This window comes from Athene noctua, chromosome 2 (assembly GCF_965140245.1).
Source record: "Athene noctua chromosome 2, bAthNoc1.hap1.1, whole genome shotgun sequence".
Taxonomy (NCBI): domain Eukaryota; kingdom Metazoa; phylum Chordata; class Aves; order Strigiformes; family Strigidae; genus Athene; species Athene noctua.
Window position 1 is genome coordinate 25,755,947 of NC_134038.1, and position 17,120 is coordinate 25,773,066.

Sequence of the window (17,120 nt, forward strand, 5' to 3'; positions counted from 1 at the left end):
TGTACAGAAAGAAAACAGGCTGAAAATATAAGTGCAACAACAAAGTTTTGAACTCATGACCAGGAACGATATACATTTGGCATTGAAAGGAAGTGCGTTAACAAGACAACTAAAACAACTTCTGTACTGTAGAAAAGAAAAATTGGAATCATTAAAAAAAGTACTCCGTTAAAGCTACCAGCACAGACTAATACTGGAAAAACCTTCAGAGATACCAAAATTACAGTGCAACCTCCAGAATAAAGACCTCACAACAAGAACGAGGTATTTTCCTGAAATGCTACTCAAAGATCAAAAAAACAACATCCTGCTTCAAAACAGAGGTAAGGAAAGGCATCCAACAGGAAAATTTTTCTGTCTTTGCCTCAAGAGTTTTCTTTGAGAAATAAGGGCCCAATGGATAGCTCAGCCTGCTTTACCTTCCAAAGTTCCTCATCTTACACAAGACTTTCACAGTCAAGGAAATTAAAACTGATGATAAGATTAGATCTCATAAAACGTATTTTGAGAGTATAGAATTTTCTTGTTTTTATGAAATGATAAGTCCCATTTAATCACAACTCCTTCTCCAAATTTTTAAATGCCACCTTTACTTCAGTGCCTGAAGACAGACGCTGTGTCTGCCAGATAAAATGGTGAGTATTATAGGTCTTAACCTCTCTGGCTACAGAGGATGCAGATGATCTCTGGTCTCTCAACAAATGGGTAACTAATCTAACTCCTGGACTAGTTGCTAGATTTTCACCAAAGGTACCTAATTCCTCTTCCATATGGCCTCATGGGAATCTTGACAATCCCTAAAACAGGAGGGCACCTGTCGTTTAGGCCTGACTCAGGTATCAGCTCAGACACGTCCCCATGGTTCCCGCTTTTTAATTAGCTTTATCTAGATGGGTCTCTGCTTGGCATGGAGTAGGTCTAAACAAGGGGAAGGCACTTCCCTTGCTAAACTGACAGTAGTATTCTCAGAATGACCTGTAAATAAGACTGAGGGATCAAAAAAACCCCTCTCTAATGCTCTCCAGAACATAGTAATAGCATTTTACATAGTATCATATTCCCTAAAAGAAAAAAAAAAAAAAAGAGAACCATCTCCCTCCCTGAATCCAAATAGGATTGGAAAGAAAAAAAACTACTAGTATCATAAGCATAACTTCCAACTGGGTTGTTAAGAGGAATACTGTGAAATGGTTGGAGCTTCCTTCTTCTTCTTGAATATATCATTGTCTCTTTAGAAGGTTTCTGGATGTGGCCAACTTGGGTGACAGTGATGGGTATTAACTGCCTTGAGTCCCTCTATAAATAGATATGGCCCTCTTACTGAGGGCACTGCAAAAAACTCTGCAGTAATCAAACTCATAGCCATCTCTGTGGTAAAGAGTTGAGAGCTCTTGATCATCACACACTGTCTTCCATCCACTACAACTTCTTCAGGATGCCCAACTGCTGTCTTCACAGTGGTCAAAATAGCTCTAAATTGTGCTGTAGTACTGGCAATATCTAACATAGCCCTCAGTGATGTGTCTATCAGCTGCCCCTTGGATGATGGGAACTCAAATGCTCTTTAACACACTTGATGCTTGCAGAAATTTGTCAGGAAATGAAGACTGTACCAGCTTAAATTATTGTATACTACAAAAAGCCTACAGTAGTTAGCACTCTTACTTGCAAAGCAGCCAGTGATTAACTCTTCCTACCAAATAAATCCAATCATTTCACCCTATCGTTTGGCATCATGTTTGTTTACTGTTGCACATCGCATTCTGGGAGTACTACCACCACAAGCAAATGTCATAAGGTGGGCATACCCATACCCACCATCTCTTTCACACCTTCAATCTCTATCATCAATGTGACCCATACCAGAGTAACACATATTTAGCTGGCTTATCTCACACCCATTGGGGAAAAGTCCCCAGTGTAACCCTTAATCAACACAGTGTCAGGCAACCAGAGGTGACACTGTGAACATAATACTAGTACCCTATCAGGGAACTGCACCTGAAATAAATGGAGACAGTGCAAGGATGTCATGTCTCTGATAATTCTCACCTGAAGAAGGAAAAAAACCCAACAAAACTTGAAGAAAGAATAAAAGGAAGAGTCCTAAATATACTGAACTACAACAGCCTGTCCAGCACAACTAAAACACACTTTCATACAGTATCACAGCAGGTTTTTATATTAAAGGATCTGGACAACCAGGCAGTTGATGGCTGGTGTAGCAGATGGACAGAAGCAGCTCTTTCTCCAAGCCAATCTGAAAGGCACTTATGAGTGGGACTTTAAGAAATGGAAAATGGATACTTGCTGTGTTGCCTGCACCACAGGAGGGGAAGCACACCAAGAGTGGTGTGTCACCCCACCTGGAGTGCCTGTCCAGCACACTGCCACCATGGCCGGGAGCATCCAGCATCAGCCATGGCACCCGTGCTGCCTCCCCAGCAGCACCTGGGAGAGCATTCGTGCCTCACCCTGGCCACGCCACCACTTGTCACCCAGCCCCACACCACACTGCCCCTGGACTCCTAAACTGCCTTCCAGCCTTGGAGCGTAACTTCAGCTTCCCGTTAGGTCAAGAGCTAAAGCAGATCTGCTCTTGTGTTTCTTGGAGGAGCTCCAACCCCACCACCATAACTTTCCTCCGAGAACAGTCTCCAGTCACAATATCAGTCTAGACCTAGTTCATCCTGAGCTAACCTTCTCAACTTGAGCTGCTATTGACCGAGAAATATTAGGTTGGGGGAGAAAAGAAGGGGAAGGAAAAATCTGCACAAGATTCTGATAAATATATTGTAGAGACTTGTCTATAAGGACTAGCTTAAGAGAAGACACAAGAACCAGACAGATAGTTTTCTAAAGAACTTGTAGATAAATCTAACAGAGATGATACATTTCCTTAACATAAGGGAAGTCATGCTGTTTAGCAGCTACTTCCAGGTACCTGCAAGACCAAGGCTCAGTTAAGATCTTTTATGCCAGAGGAAAAAAACCACAGTAGTTATAAACACCTTTCAAGTTGTATATAAGCAGGAAAACTATTTTTACTCTTTTATTATTATGCTATATACAAACACCTACGCTAAAAAGAGCGATGACAGACTGAGGCATCTCCTCAGAGATGGAGACTGCAAGAAGGAAACAACGAACTAATGAATTCACTATGGACTTTCTGTTGCTGATAAAGGACAATCAGGAAGCAGGAGTGGCTCCTTTGAAAACTGTTGACCAATGGATTCAGACTGAACACCTGGGCAAATGCACAACAGTAGCTGAATATACATGAAGACTAAAGAGACTATGAAAGGAAAGAAAAGAAAAAAAAGCAGAACACCATCACCTTTTTTTCTCCTCACAAAAAGCCCTCAGCCAACTTCTAGTTTGAAATGTGTCATGCCTACAGTGACATTTGTCCATGTTAATGTGCTTGCAGACCTGCAAGGGCATTAATGGTGGTGCTGACAATTCCTGTTTATCTTCATAAGCCTGGTGGCAGCTAACTATTTTCATACCAAAGGAAGAAGTCAGCATGTTGTCATCTTGGATCTATTTGCTTGGAGTGGAATTACATAGCAAGAAAACCACTCTTGAGTGGGAAGGCTCTTCCTGCTAGGAACACTACATCACTGAGTATCAAGAAAGACATATTCAATTTAGTATGAGGAAAACTGATCATTGGTACATCTGCAGGACACTTTCTACTTCACAAAATTGAGATAGCAGTAAGTATAGAATAAGAAGGGCAGAGGGGATGCTAATATGCTTCCCTCTTGAGATTTTTTCTAGTGAATACAACTAGGCTCACAGATTATTTAAGAGTTCCTCCTTTGTTCAAAAGAATTCGATTTTGGTACAGTCACATGAGCTCTCTGGAGAGGCATTCAGCTAGTCTCAGTCTACAGTGAGACTTTTCCTGCTTGCTTGTAGGAAAGAGACTGCCAGAGGTAGCATGTGTTATGCACTCCATCTTCCACACACGGTTCAAGGCTGAGCACAGAGCAAGAGAGAAGAGAAAGCCAAGGTGTTAATTTTGGTGAAGGCTAGCCATAGTTTCTGTTCTTCTGGATCTACTTTTACCACTGAAATGGGTTAATAAAATCTGAAGACAGTTCTTGTATAGTCCTTTCCACTTCAAAAGCAGGGCTGCATTTTAAATCATCCATATTAGAAACAGCCAAGCTTCACGGAGGGATGAAGTAAAACCAAATCATACCATTCTCCATACTGATATTTATTGTCAACCTATCTCCTTTCCTGAAGCTTACAAAGTCACTGAAGACATGACAGAACGGGATATTGACTGATAGGGCAATTTTCTCAGAGGTTAGATATTTCCTTGGACAGTCCCAGGAACTGGATGAAATCACTGACTAGTTAGGTTGAGTGGTTGGGGTTTTTTTTCAAATGAAGTTAAACTTCCCCTCAAAGAAGCCTACAGCAAGGAGGTCTGATTAAACCTCTTATCAATGAATTATTCCAATGAATGTCACATTGCCCCTATGGAGGACTCCCAAAATGAAGGATGTTACCAAGATGCCAATGACTGATGGGCCTGAATTTGCCTGGCAGCACAATCAGATCTCCACAGACTTCATTTTAACATATCTTTGAAACTCCAAGAGAGAGGAAAAACAGAAATCCATCAAAAAAATCTCAACTGTGGCTCACAAGAGTAACTAAGACAAGGTGCTATAAGAAGGGCTCACCCTTTAAAAATTCACAACATCAAAAGACAGATTACAAAAAGTACAGTAACCAACAAGTAAGTAACATACTTGGAAAATAAATGGGATTTCCTCAACAGCTCAGCAAATGCTCACAATAAAGCAATTTCTCTTCCACAACTACCATAAAATCCTGCACTTCTAATGGCTGGAGCCTCCCAACTAGTCTAGAAGACACTCCACAAAGGGGCTTGCTAAGAGAAATGATTAATGAGGAGGTTTCACTGACATTTTTTTGAAAAATGATGAGCTAGCTACATGCCCCTAATAAGTGTTTAAGTCTGAGAATTCAGTATGTTATATTTATGAATTTCTTTATTCACTGCATGAATGTAATTACCTCAGAGAAAAGTGTCATGTTTTTGGCAGCATCTAGACTTCCAAATTTAAAGTGACAACAAGAAAAAATAAGTGGACACCATGTTTACGTCAACCTGGATGCATGTAAGAGAAAACAAGTTTGCTGCTGCTATGTTTTCTTACAGACTACTAAATTAGCATTATGCAATGGGAGAACTAAGCCTTCTCTAATCCTTATTTATAAACTCCAGAGAGATCTACACAAAAACCAGGGGGACAGCAGAGAAAAAGTAACACAGTGAAATGATGCAACTAAGGAGTAAGAGAAAAAAGCAGAAAGTTAATATTTGAAACCCAGCCCACAGAAATGCTCAGTGCTCTGTAAGCAGAGAGCCAAGCACCCATGTAGTACTCACTGAAAGTATCATCTCCATCTTATAAAGGAAAACTGCACAGCTTTTCCTCAAATAATTGCATTATTTCTTACACTTTTTAAAATTAAATTGTGACATGTTGTCTCACCTGAACCTGACCCAGAAGAATAATCATCATCATCAATTGGATAGACGCCTGATGCTTCTTCAACAGAGCTGTTGTCAAGGTATAAATCTTTATCAGAGGTCAAATCTGCTCTCTGGAAAACAGATAAGAGGGAATGGTTAAAAAGATAACAGTTCTCCAGCATAGCAGTCTCTTAATCTTAGCTCCTATTTTCAAAGTTGATGATGGCATACTGAACAGTTTACACTTTCAGTTTATGCAATGCCTTTGTCTAAGATGTTAAAGAAGTCTGTAAAATTATAGCATAAAAAAAAATCCAAGCCTGAACAGTGAAAACTAAGAAACCACCCAATCTTTAGGAAGAAAGCCCCCTTCAAATCACACTTCATCTCATGAAATGCATGAATGAATAAATAGGATTTGCAATATGCTCTGCAGAGTTTATATAACAAGAAAGAAGCAAATCCCAGAACTGAAGCCCTCTGTCAAGATCTCAAATATACAAATCTATAGGCTGTCACGCGAAGTCTGTCATCTGATGTCAAATGGGAAGCAAATACAACATGTATCAAAAACCACCTCAGGTGTACATTGAGCCAGACCTCACCAAATTCTTTACAAGTTAGAACAAACAGCTGGGACTACAGAATACAAATGTTTCCAAGATAGTGCTGTTGATTAAGAATTATGACATTTCCAGCCCAATCAGAGAGTGTATCTCCAAAATTCTGGTCAGGCAAGTCACTCCAATTCTTAACTGAATGCATCTCCTAAAATTTATCTGTAGCTTCAACAGGCTAAAAAGTTGGCTTCTGGTGACTTTCACCACCATTTTTATGTCTGCAAGTATTTCCCCATTGAAGAGACGTTCTTCTAAAATGAGCTGATAATAGAACAAAGTATCAGTCATCCTTCTAGACTGACAATTCAGGCTTTGAAAGACTAGAAATTCTCTTCGGAGAATGGAGCACAAACTTCATTATGGGAGCCATATATCTCTGATGGCTGAATAGGTACCTGCCGCTATTACTACTATTGCTTTTACCAGCATTTCTGTGAATGCCTATTTGCCACAACTTGTTGAAAAAAATATGAGAGTTTCAAATGGAGTTTTAAGTCAACAAGCCAAATACCAAAATGCATCTGTTCTGCATCTCATAAGCACCCGAATCTGCTGTTCTGAGTCCCAAGGGTTTCCGTCTTACTTTTCACTGCATGGCATTGATTGCCCATTTTATTCAACCCAGCATTCACTGTAGCTTTCCCAAAGGGGTAACAAACTGTGAAAGGGGTAACTCCTGTATGCAAAGACCCACGTTTGACTTTCCAAAGTAATTTTTGCCCAGAGGTCTAAAAAATATTGTTGAAGACATTTGTGACTTTTTTAGGAGGTTTTTGGCAACAGATTCCTGTTCTAAGCTTTTTCACAGCAGAAAACCATTCTTCAGTTTGATCTAAAATAAAAAATGATTCTTTATGGAAAGCAGAAAAGCCATCCTGATTATTAGAGTATTTGAGTGTAAAAGCGCTTTGCACTGAAGGTTAGCCCTCAACTAAAACAGCGTTACCCTGTTTTTTTTCCACAAAGGAAAAGAAAAACAACACAGTATCTCGTCAATGTCTACTCGTGCTATGGCAGCTTTTACCTGTGGGATATGCGGGGGAAAAAAGGTTTTTAAGATAGGTTTACAAAAGGCCTGCTCTCATCTGCAGCTGCTAGTTCACACGGTCTGCCTGGAACTGGCTGCAGTCCAAAGCAGAAATTCAAGACGATGTCTGGTCACCATCAAATGACTTAATTCATTTAAAAGATGTCTCCAAAGGAAGGCCTGAAGTACCTTAGTAGGTGTATAGGTGGTATTGTAATTAAGACGCAGCTGAGACTGTTTCCGTATAGGAAAACAACTCCCTGTCACAGCACAAATATCCTGCTGTTGATCAGGCTGCCACAATGGACCAAGCCACTTCACCCCATTTTACTTCAGACACAATCATGGCACAAAACAGCCCACTCCTCAGTATCAGGCAGGAAAAAACAAAACATATTTAAAAGGAAATGCAGGTGGCTGACCAGAAGTATAGAAAAGGCATACAACATTCAAAAGGTATCAGAGGTAGTAAATGTTACCCAATGCCAAACAGGGGACAAAAAAAATTCGAAGACGTACATGGAGAAATTTCCTAACAATGGAAATTGCCAATAGAATTTGGCAACAGCTGAGAAACTGCCTAAGTCTGCAAATGTTAGTGAATGAAAAGTACTCTTCGTAAGAACAGAAGTGCCACACATCTGTGCCCAGAATTTTTAGTGCTGAATAAAAATATGAACTTAGCAACAAATTTATTTCCTAGGCCGTTTCCCACTTCTGTCTATGCCAGAAGCAAACTTAGTAGAATTCAAAAAACAAAGAAAAACTTGAAGCACACCCACCCCTCCCCCTCCAAAACAACCCTGTCTTCTTGCTCTTCCCAGCCTCACAGGCCTCAGAGAAGACAGAAATGATCCCTGACAGTTCTTCTGAAGATTCAGTTTTTGTAAGACAGCTGAGCAGCTAACCCAACCCAACCCAAACTGCAAGCACCTGGTCAGCCAGGCTCTCCACCATAGTATTCACTCCCTTCTTTTCAATGAATTACGGCTTTTCAGCTGCTTCAAGCTTTCATTTCTAGCTATGTTGAGATGTTCTCATGTTTTAAACCACCTAAAACCAGAGGAACAGGAAAGGACAAAAAGCCTGGGTAGTTTTCAGCAGCAATTTGAGCAACCATTGTATTTTTTTTCTGGGATGCAAAGGATACAATGTGAAACATTATTTAGTATCTAGTATTGTTCATGGCACAGCTCCATCAGAACAAGAAAACTATTCCCCACAGTCTTACAGATCCAGTACATTATTTACTATAGGAAGAAATATATGATACAGTGAGCCCCAAATGCATTCAGGTCAGACATAAAGCTCCATCTGAGGAAGATGCTCTGCAGCTTCTCTGGCCGCAGCCCCTTGCTTCAGCCTGTTTCCAGTATAAATGATTCTCGTCTAGTGAAACTTGGGCAGGACATGAGCACTCTCCCAAACAGAAGGCACAAAGAAGTATACTCTAGCTAAAAAATCTCCAGGCATTTGCATAGATAAATACATTGCACGGTCCCCAAACAGACTCTCTTTGCAAGCTGGCTAGTAGACTTGAGGTGGGGACACCCCTTCTACACCCACAGCTTCCACCTCTTTTCCCAGTTGCTCAGAAGCATGAAGCTGCCTTAGGCCACTTGGAAAAGAAAAGCCCAACAGTTAAAAAAACGCACAGCCGTTAAAAACAATTCTGTGAAGATTAAGCTTAGAAAAATGAGAGACGGTTAATGAAAATGAAAGAATACTTCATGGTGCTTAAGTCAGTATCAAGCACTGAAGACATTTGCAATGTTATGCTACATAAAAATAAATTTGATTTAATATTTGCTCTGGAAATGTTTTGTCACTTGTCAGCTGGGAATCCATAGGGGTCCATGGACTATTTCCAGGGTGTTCACAAAAAACAAGTTGGGAAAACAAGTCTGTTGTCAGTAGACTTGGACACAGAAAAGTCTGTATCTGTACTAGCACATCAATATGCTTAGGAGGAAAAATAAAAAAGTTTGCAAATTCTATCTCCATAAATTCGTTTTTAGTTATTATGAATGCCAAATATTTAAGGGACTGTTTCCTATGGCTAACAACTGAAATGAGGGCCCTCATGTCACTTTTACGTAACAGTCTTATTTTCAGATCTATTAAAACTGCAGGAACACCAGGCAAGTATGTCTATGTTATCAGTCCCTTAATCTGGCCCTGAAGCCACAAAAACTGCTTGTTACCTCTTGACAGAGATTTCATTCTCATCCATCGTTGTTATCCCATGTTTTTATTCCAAGAATATAATGCTGTAAAATCCTGTGACCTAAATACTTCACATGCTACATGCCAATGATCACTGATTCCTGTCTGGTTATTGACTACACTGGCATAAATCTAAATCTCATGTATGTAGTGTAGATTAGCACCCATTAAGTACTCAATAAAAGATACTCTCACACCAGTTTTTTGTGAATTTGAAATCTCAAAGTCTTTATTTTACTGAAGGTTGCATTTATATTACTTTTAATTTAATAAATGTAGATCATCCAAGACATATTATTAAAAAAAAATCCTCATTCTGACACTAAATGAAAGAGGAAACAAAGCAAAAGAGCTTTTTCTGACTCATCATCTCATGAAAGGCATAAATCATTCATCAGAATTACAATGCCAAAAAATAGAAAACCATTTTCAGACAATAGGAGGGCTGGGAAAGGATGGCACACTTCATTTAAAAAAAAAAAAAAAGTACAAAGTGCCCTGTCATAGCCATTCCCTTTTCCAGTGCTGCTGTTAGTCAGTTCTCCCATTACATGGGGATGATTTAAAAGTAAGACATTAAAGACTTTCATGCTATGTGGTTGAAGCCAAGCAAGCTGGTGTGAGGAGTAGTGAAGAAGTAACGTCTACCACGGCTGTCGTGGCTGTTTGAAACTCAGACGGAAGAGCAATGGGTAACTGACATATGGAAGGAAAGGTTTTATTACTTACAGATGCACTCAAATTTTTGTTCTCTGCCTTTTTGGGTATATGTATAGGACAGAGAATTTGAGGTTTGCAGCTGGGTTATTAATGGTACATCATCTCCCTTTTTCCCCAGATGGAAGTCTTTTAGATGCAACCCGTTTAGTATGCACACAACCAGAAATTAATATTTTTAAAATGATATCACAAATATCTAAGCCAGAAGGCTCTGAAAATTTGCAAGCATTATAGCTGTTGATTAGGTAGAGATTTTATACGTAAGAAGGAGAAAGAAAACAGATTTTCCTCTTGTATTAACAGATAGTGCTGTTCCGTACGTGCTTGTATAAAAGCATGCTCAGCTGGTGAGTCCCAGTTTACCAAACTGATGTACTGTTCATATACGCTATGTTTTTTTGTAAAGCTAACTACCTGAACACACTCTTCTAAACCCCAGGGGCCATTGCTGAGACTCCTACTGAAGGCTGGAGAAAAGGCAGTTGTGTGAAGAAGCTGTATTTCCCTCTAGGCTTCCTGCAAAAAGAACTATGAGCTGCCACCCAACAGGAGTTAGTCCTAACAAAACTCTGCACTGCCGACCTCAAAGCTGGCAGGTAGCTTCCTATCATTGTTTGCCATTTCTTTGCTTTCCCTCATCACACCAGGAAAGCTATCTCACGGGTGAGGCTGCCCCATTAAGAGTTCGTTAACGTTGTCCAGGAATGAGTCATGATTTTAAACAAAAAAACTCTACAGCGCAAAAACTTGAAAAACAGATTTACACCTCAAAGGACTAAGCTTTCCCAGAGAACCATGCTAATCAGAAAAGCAACCACCTTCTATATCTCATCATGTTACTGGTTCTCAGAGATGAGCCTTTGCCAGCTCTGACAGTGCTCATCGACCTCCTTCAGGTTGCACATCCCTATGCCACCCACATGTACCCTGCTACAAACACACTATTTTGAAGGGGGATTTTATGTTACAAGGCATGTTTACCACTGATTCTCTTAGTGCAGATGCCTTTCTTTCCTTTCACTGACATGCCCTACAGCTGGGAACAGAAGAAAGGGACAGTAGTCCCCATTACTTCCTTTCAAGGTGATGGTGGCCACCTTTAAGGCCTCACAGGCCAAACCCTCCCCAGTGAACCTCACCTCAGTGCACTGTCCCAACCATGGTGAGGCCTTCAGCAGAAGTGGCAGTGGGAGGCATAATGGTGGGCAGTTGTGGGATTTGAGAAAAAAGATGCTAATAATTAGTGGTATAATTTAAGCACAACACTATAAGGATTCCCCGTTTTCTTTCTTGGAGAAACTGTATTGTCTGCACAATAGTGATCTTAGTGGAGTGGGTACTGGCCACAGGAAAGTTGGCCTACACCATGATCAGGGTAACTATGATCACAGCAAAAATATTCTTTCCGTAACAACAGGCCCCAGATTGTATTTTCCAACTTTGAGAGCAAGATTTTCATACAGAAGCCAACATCTGCATTGCTCATTTCCCCTGGATCATTTTGACACAGTTACCATCTCACAGTTTTACCTCAGAATGTCTTAAAACCCTTCAAGCACTCCCCAAGGCTGCTGCCTTTCCGTGCCAGCCCTCTGGCTCATCTGCATGCCCAATGTGAAAACCAGTCTCGTGATGGGAACTGCCTGGACCAAATTTGCAAAAGCAACTGCCTCCCCCACCACTGGCTTTGCCCAATTAAATAACAAACTTTGATTGCCATGACGCATTCTGGAGAGCTTGTTTCCAAAGGCATTTTTAAAATCTTAGAGGACGTTTGCTGCCCTTCTTCAGGTGAGGGTGGAAAAGTAAATTGGTTTTGTATGGGTGTCCCTACTAGTGTTCTAAGTTGGGTGTTTGCCCATGGAGATGGCGTCAGTGTCGGCAGCGGCATGGCAGGCTGAGACCCTGTCTGGTGAAGCACAAAGCCACTACCGCGGCTGGAGCACATGCCAGAAAGATTATTCACGCTCCTTGTACCTCATGCAGAACTTCCTGATGCTGCACAAAACTATAGCTTTAGGCCTCCAATCTCTCATGACAGATAAAGAAAGGGTTTGACTGCTCGTGCCTGCTGAGGAAAGGCGAAGAGCCCAAAATAAACACAAGTACTGCAAACCACTAATACTACTGCTAGCGTTTAACAATAGAGGAGTCTACCAAAGGAGCTGATTTACAGAGATTGCCTCATGTCAGAGCCAAGAGTCAAAATATGCTGGCTTTTAAGATGTGCAGAGTCTGTTACGCCAGGCTAATTACCAAAACAGAGGCATATTTGACAGGGACAGCACTAATAAAACAACTCTTGCTGGTATCAGGCATTTCAGCAGTTTATGTCATAGCTCACATTAAAGAAAATACACCACATCCATAGTTCTCACAGAAAACGCTCCAAGGCAAAGAGTTCCCCCGGGGTAAGGAGACACCAACAAGGCACCACCATGTCAGCTACTGTTCACTTACGGCTACACACACCAAAGAAATTACAGTTGATAGATTTAAGTTCACATTCTTCATGAAGTCATAGAAACTCACGTACCTGTTTTCTAACAGTCATCTGTGCCTTTAGAAGTATTCCCCAATGTTTAATTACATGCTGTATGGTACATTATGTGATAACAGAACTTAAAACGATAACAGGAGAACTTGTTCAAGCTTAATTGAAGATGTTTTTCTTCCCATTATAAAGGCTCACATATCTGTGTAGTGGCTCTTTGACCTGCTTTGGAGTTGAGGCTTGTCGTGCCTTGTGGAGAAAGTTAAATGACCTCTAAAGTTCTGACCTGGTTTGCGGCAAATTCCAACGGAAAAAGCTTCTATCTTTCCACTTCTTTTCACAGTCTAATTTCCAGTTGTGCATCATTTATCTACTAGATGCATACAGAGACCAAACTTAAGTCTATTAATGTGATCCCTTGTCTAGAAACTGTGTTGCCCAAGGTGAGATAAAGATTGCTGTATGAAGATGCAGGAGGGAGGCAAGCAAGCATGGCAGCAAGATCAGGCAGAGCTTTCTATCCTTACACACAAGTACCGACTCAAGATTTGTGATGAAGGACAGATCAAACAACTCCATGCTCCCCAGCTACAACAGGTATTTAGTAAATGAACAAAAAAGAGATCCTCATCAGTTACCCAACAGCCCTCCTAAGCTAGCCAACTAAGCTCAAACCCAGGTGAAGTAGTATTAAAGGACAGCTAGCTAAGTGAGACCATAGTTGGGTCTGCCCCTACAAAAGATGTTTTCATCATCTGCCCTGAAGAAGATACCTACATCTTCATTCAGCTACGCAGAATTTTCCGGAACAACAAACCTTCACCTCTGTGGATCTCTGCCACCACTGTACCCCAGTGAAGAGCAGTTCTTTACCTGGGCAATTTCCTTAGAAGAAGTCTCACAGCCACATCTCACAACTCTGCAAGTAAAAGCTACCTCGATGACAGGATATGAAACTACAGCATTTTATTTTCTTTCTCCAACAATGAAAGTTTTCTGCAGTTCTATAGCAGTTTATGCTGAAAGCCCATGCTCGACAGTACCAGACTTGTTGGTCCTTCCCCAGACCTAGCTGTGAAGCTGCATGGTCAAATCACCTCCACAGAGTCCTAATTCAATGACCCCGTAAACTTACTCCAATTTGGTTACTTAGGAATGATAGAGGGGCAGGGCAAATCTAACACACCAATCCAAGCAAACAGTACTGCTGTGCTGCTTATGTGAATCCTCTGATTTGACATTATATCACATTTTCTGACTTGACACCAACAGGTCTTTCTCTCCTTATACATGAAACCCAGAATTGAACACTGCAGTTTAGTTGTTTCCTTTACCTTGAAAAACTCAAGACTGCTTAACAGTCAAGGTACAGTACACAGCAATTCTCATTTCCCACATAAAAGCCAAAGTTTCTCCGGAAATCCCAAAATTAAAAGATTCAAAGCCCTTTCAGCTTTCACAACAAGCCATCAATCAGTGCAAAGAATAGTTTATTCTTCAACTCTGCCTTTGACGTTGGCTTGATACAACAGGGAAACTACTTTAGAAGGGCTACAGCTGAATCAGCTTCCGAAGCGCTACTCCAGACAGAAATATTAAAGGGCAATGTGCAAGCAGAACAGCAGCAGAGGCCATCATCCAGCAATGTGCATCACAGATTGATTTATCTCAATTAGCACAGCAATTTTCTTCACGTTTTTAAAAAAGCACCCATTGGCTTCACCAAAAACAGGATCAAAACCACCATGCAAATCGTTGTCACAGCTCAAAATGCTGATCAGTTTTTAAAGGACACATCAGCCCATGTACAGACAGGTTAAATTTAAGGCACGGCTGTGACCAAAAAGTTAAATGTGCTCCTTTGAAAATGCTGAATGAAGAGGTTAGCTTGTCTTTGAATCACCAGTCATAAGTCTGACAGTAACAGGAAAAGCAAGTAGCTTTTGGTATAGAGGTCATAACTACATGTACCAACCCCAGCCAGTGCTTTTAAATGCAACACGTGCTGGCTCTTCCACGCACACCTCCCCTCTCCTTTCATGCTTTACTGATCCTTTTTCCTAATCAATCAGAAGAACTAACACTTATATTTTCTTCCCTCCTCTTGAGAATGTGGATGAATGATTAAAGCTGCCAGGGTAACCTCTTTGGCATGCATGCCAATAACTCCCACCTAATAGCCTTTCCTCTGCCTAGCTGCCCTGGCCCACTGGTGATTACTGCAATCCCTTGAAGTGGTCAAATTGCAGGGCAACCCCCATGGAAACCTATTTGGAACTGTTCGAGCTCATACCAAAGAATGATGTTTTTAATACAGATTGTTCTTTTTAAAGCCCTACAAAAGCAGCTGTAATCAATCGTAGTGGGAGCACTGCAAACCTCTACCAGTTTCAAAAGCCCTATATTGATTCCTTTCCAGTCTGTGGATTTCAACAAAATAACCCCATGTGAGGAACCCAGAATCAACTAAAATGTAATAATTTAAAATATTTTTGCTATTAGTAGCAAGAATTGGCAATAAACTGTCTCAATCAATTACATTCCTTTCATTAAACAGGGAAATTACATATTAAAAATATTATTAAAGTTACATTAAGCACCAATTAAATATTACTAGCAAAGGTTATTTATGGCAACTGAAGTTTGACAAAGGTGAGGAGGAATCAGAACTCACAGCTTAAGAAGCATTGCCAATTCTTGAATGCATAATCTGTTACGCAAAAGGGAGCTACTTGTTGAATAAGGTCCACAAATCTCAAAGTGGACACTTCTGTTTGCCACCTGCAGCCAACAGACTCTCGGTGACGTCCCACCAAAGCTCACGACAGGTGGAAAAATGGCCACTGGTAGATCTAAAATTTGTTTGACCTTTCTAAAATTGCGTGCTATCGTAGCAATTAGCTGAAGCAATTTCCCTCCCTCCCACAAACACATGCATTCAGAAGATGGTCATAAACTGCTCTAAATGAAGAGGAATCCTGGATCCTCTAGAACTGAAATGAATGTTGGTGGTACCACATTCATATCCCAGGTTCGCTAGATTCTTATTTAAGTAAGAGCTCAAATAAGCTTTAAGGATGCTTAACTAAAACATCTTTGTACTAGGACTCTCAGCTTCATTACAACAGAATATGCAGGAAAAGAATCACTCTTTAAACAAATATCTTAAACACCAACAAACACACAAAGACCCCCAAATCATCATCATCTTTATACTACTTCAGGTGCTGACAGAGAAGATTTTCTGCTCAAAACTGGTACTGTCTAATGATGCAAAATGCAAACTGAACTGCAGATCAATGGGAACTTTGAGTTAGCCAGCAGAATATGCTGCACATGCTGACTTCTTTCTCCAGTCCATGAAAACTATCACAACTTCATTTATTCAGGTAACTACTTATAACTTGTTGGGAGGTGGCTGGAAGCACAGAGCTAGAGGATCAGTTTGTCCTCTGGCAGGAAGAAAACTGGTAAATCCAAAACTCGGTTATAAGAGGCCACTAGCCATAATCTCTGCAGCCAAAAGGATAAATGGCATCACTGCTACTCTTTCTGCTAGTACAGTCTTCTCAGACAGAGACAGCAGACACAGAAAGCACTGAAAGACCAGGTACATCCCTCTGGTGAGAAACCTTTTCATATTCCAGATCCCCAAACAGTAAGACAACAAAGATGACTTTATTGCTGTTTTCAGGTGCCAACTCCCACTTATCTCCCTGGTCTACAAGATTAAATTGTTGGATTCAGCACTCTGATCCCATCTGAATTTTTGCTACAAAGACTTGGTGTTCATATCCTCTGTGATGCATACAAAGATAAGACATGAGTTTACTTCAGATGGGATAAAACATCACTCTAATAGCTTCTACTATAAAAGCAGCTGAGTGAAATCAGAGATATGACGGCTTGTAAAGGCCATGTGGCTTCAGGAGCAGTCTTCTGTCTGGTATGTTGCCCTTCAGGCGCAACGCCCTTCCTTTCAGCAGGAGAAGGAACTGGTGCATCACCAACTCAAGCCCTCCTGACTCCCCAGCCAAAGACGACTGACAGGTTGGGCGGGGGGGGACACAGCACCCTGTCTGCAGCACCAGCCCACTTCCTAGCCAGGCGAGGTGAGACAAGAACCCAGGGTTTTCCCTCCTGCCCTCCCTTCGCCTTTGACTCTCCTGGTAGCTCCCCGGGGCTTGCAGTGCAGCATCAGACTGGGCAAGAGAGCCAAGGGGACAATTTCTTCTTAAGACAAAGTGAGCCCAGGGTTGCATCCAGAAATGATGAATACACTGAGTAGAACCACTAAAAGAGAACTTGAACTATATTGTTAGGAATTTCTCCCCACGTGGTTTTGCAGCTGGCTGACCCCATATCAGTTGCACAGCAAGAGAAAATTAGGCATTGCCTCAGTGAGGCAGTCTGCTGTGAGCCCCCATCTACTGTAAGACACTTCCGCACACCATAACAATTAACATGCATTTGTATTCCTGAGAAGAACCATCTAACATATGTCTG

At 41.0% G+C, this 17,120-nt stretch overlaps 1 protein-coding gene across 1 annotated transcript in view; it reads right to left on the reverse strand.

The window, feature by feature from the left end:
- The window catches only part of SDC2 (syndecan 2), a 59,548-nt gene that overhangs the window by 4,952 nt on the left and 37,476 nt on the right, over nt 1–17,120 (reverse strand). The window contains exon 2 of the mRNA XM_074898673.1: nt 5,547–5,658. Within this exon, the coding sequence (XP_074754774.1) occupies nt 5,547–5,658 (112 nt within the window). The remainder of the gene's footprint in view (nt 1–5,546; nt 5,659–17,120) is intronic.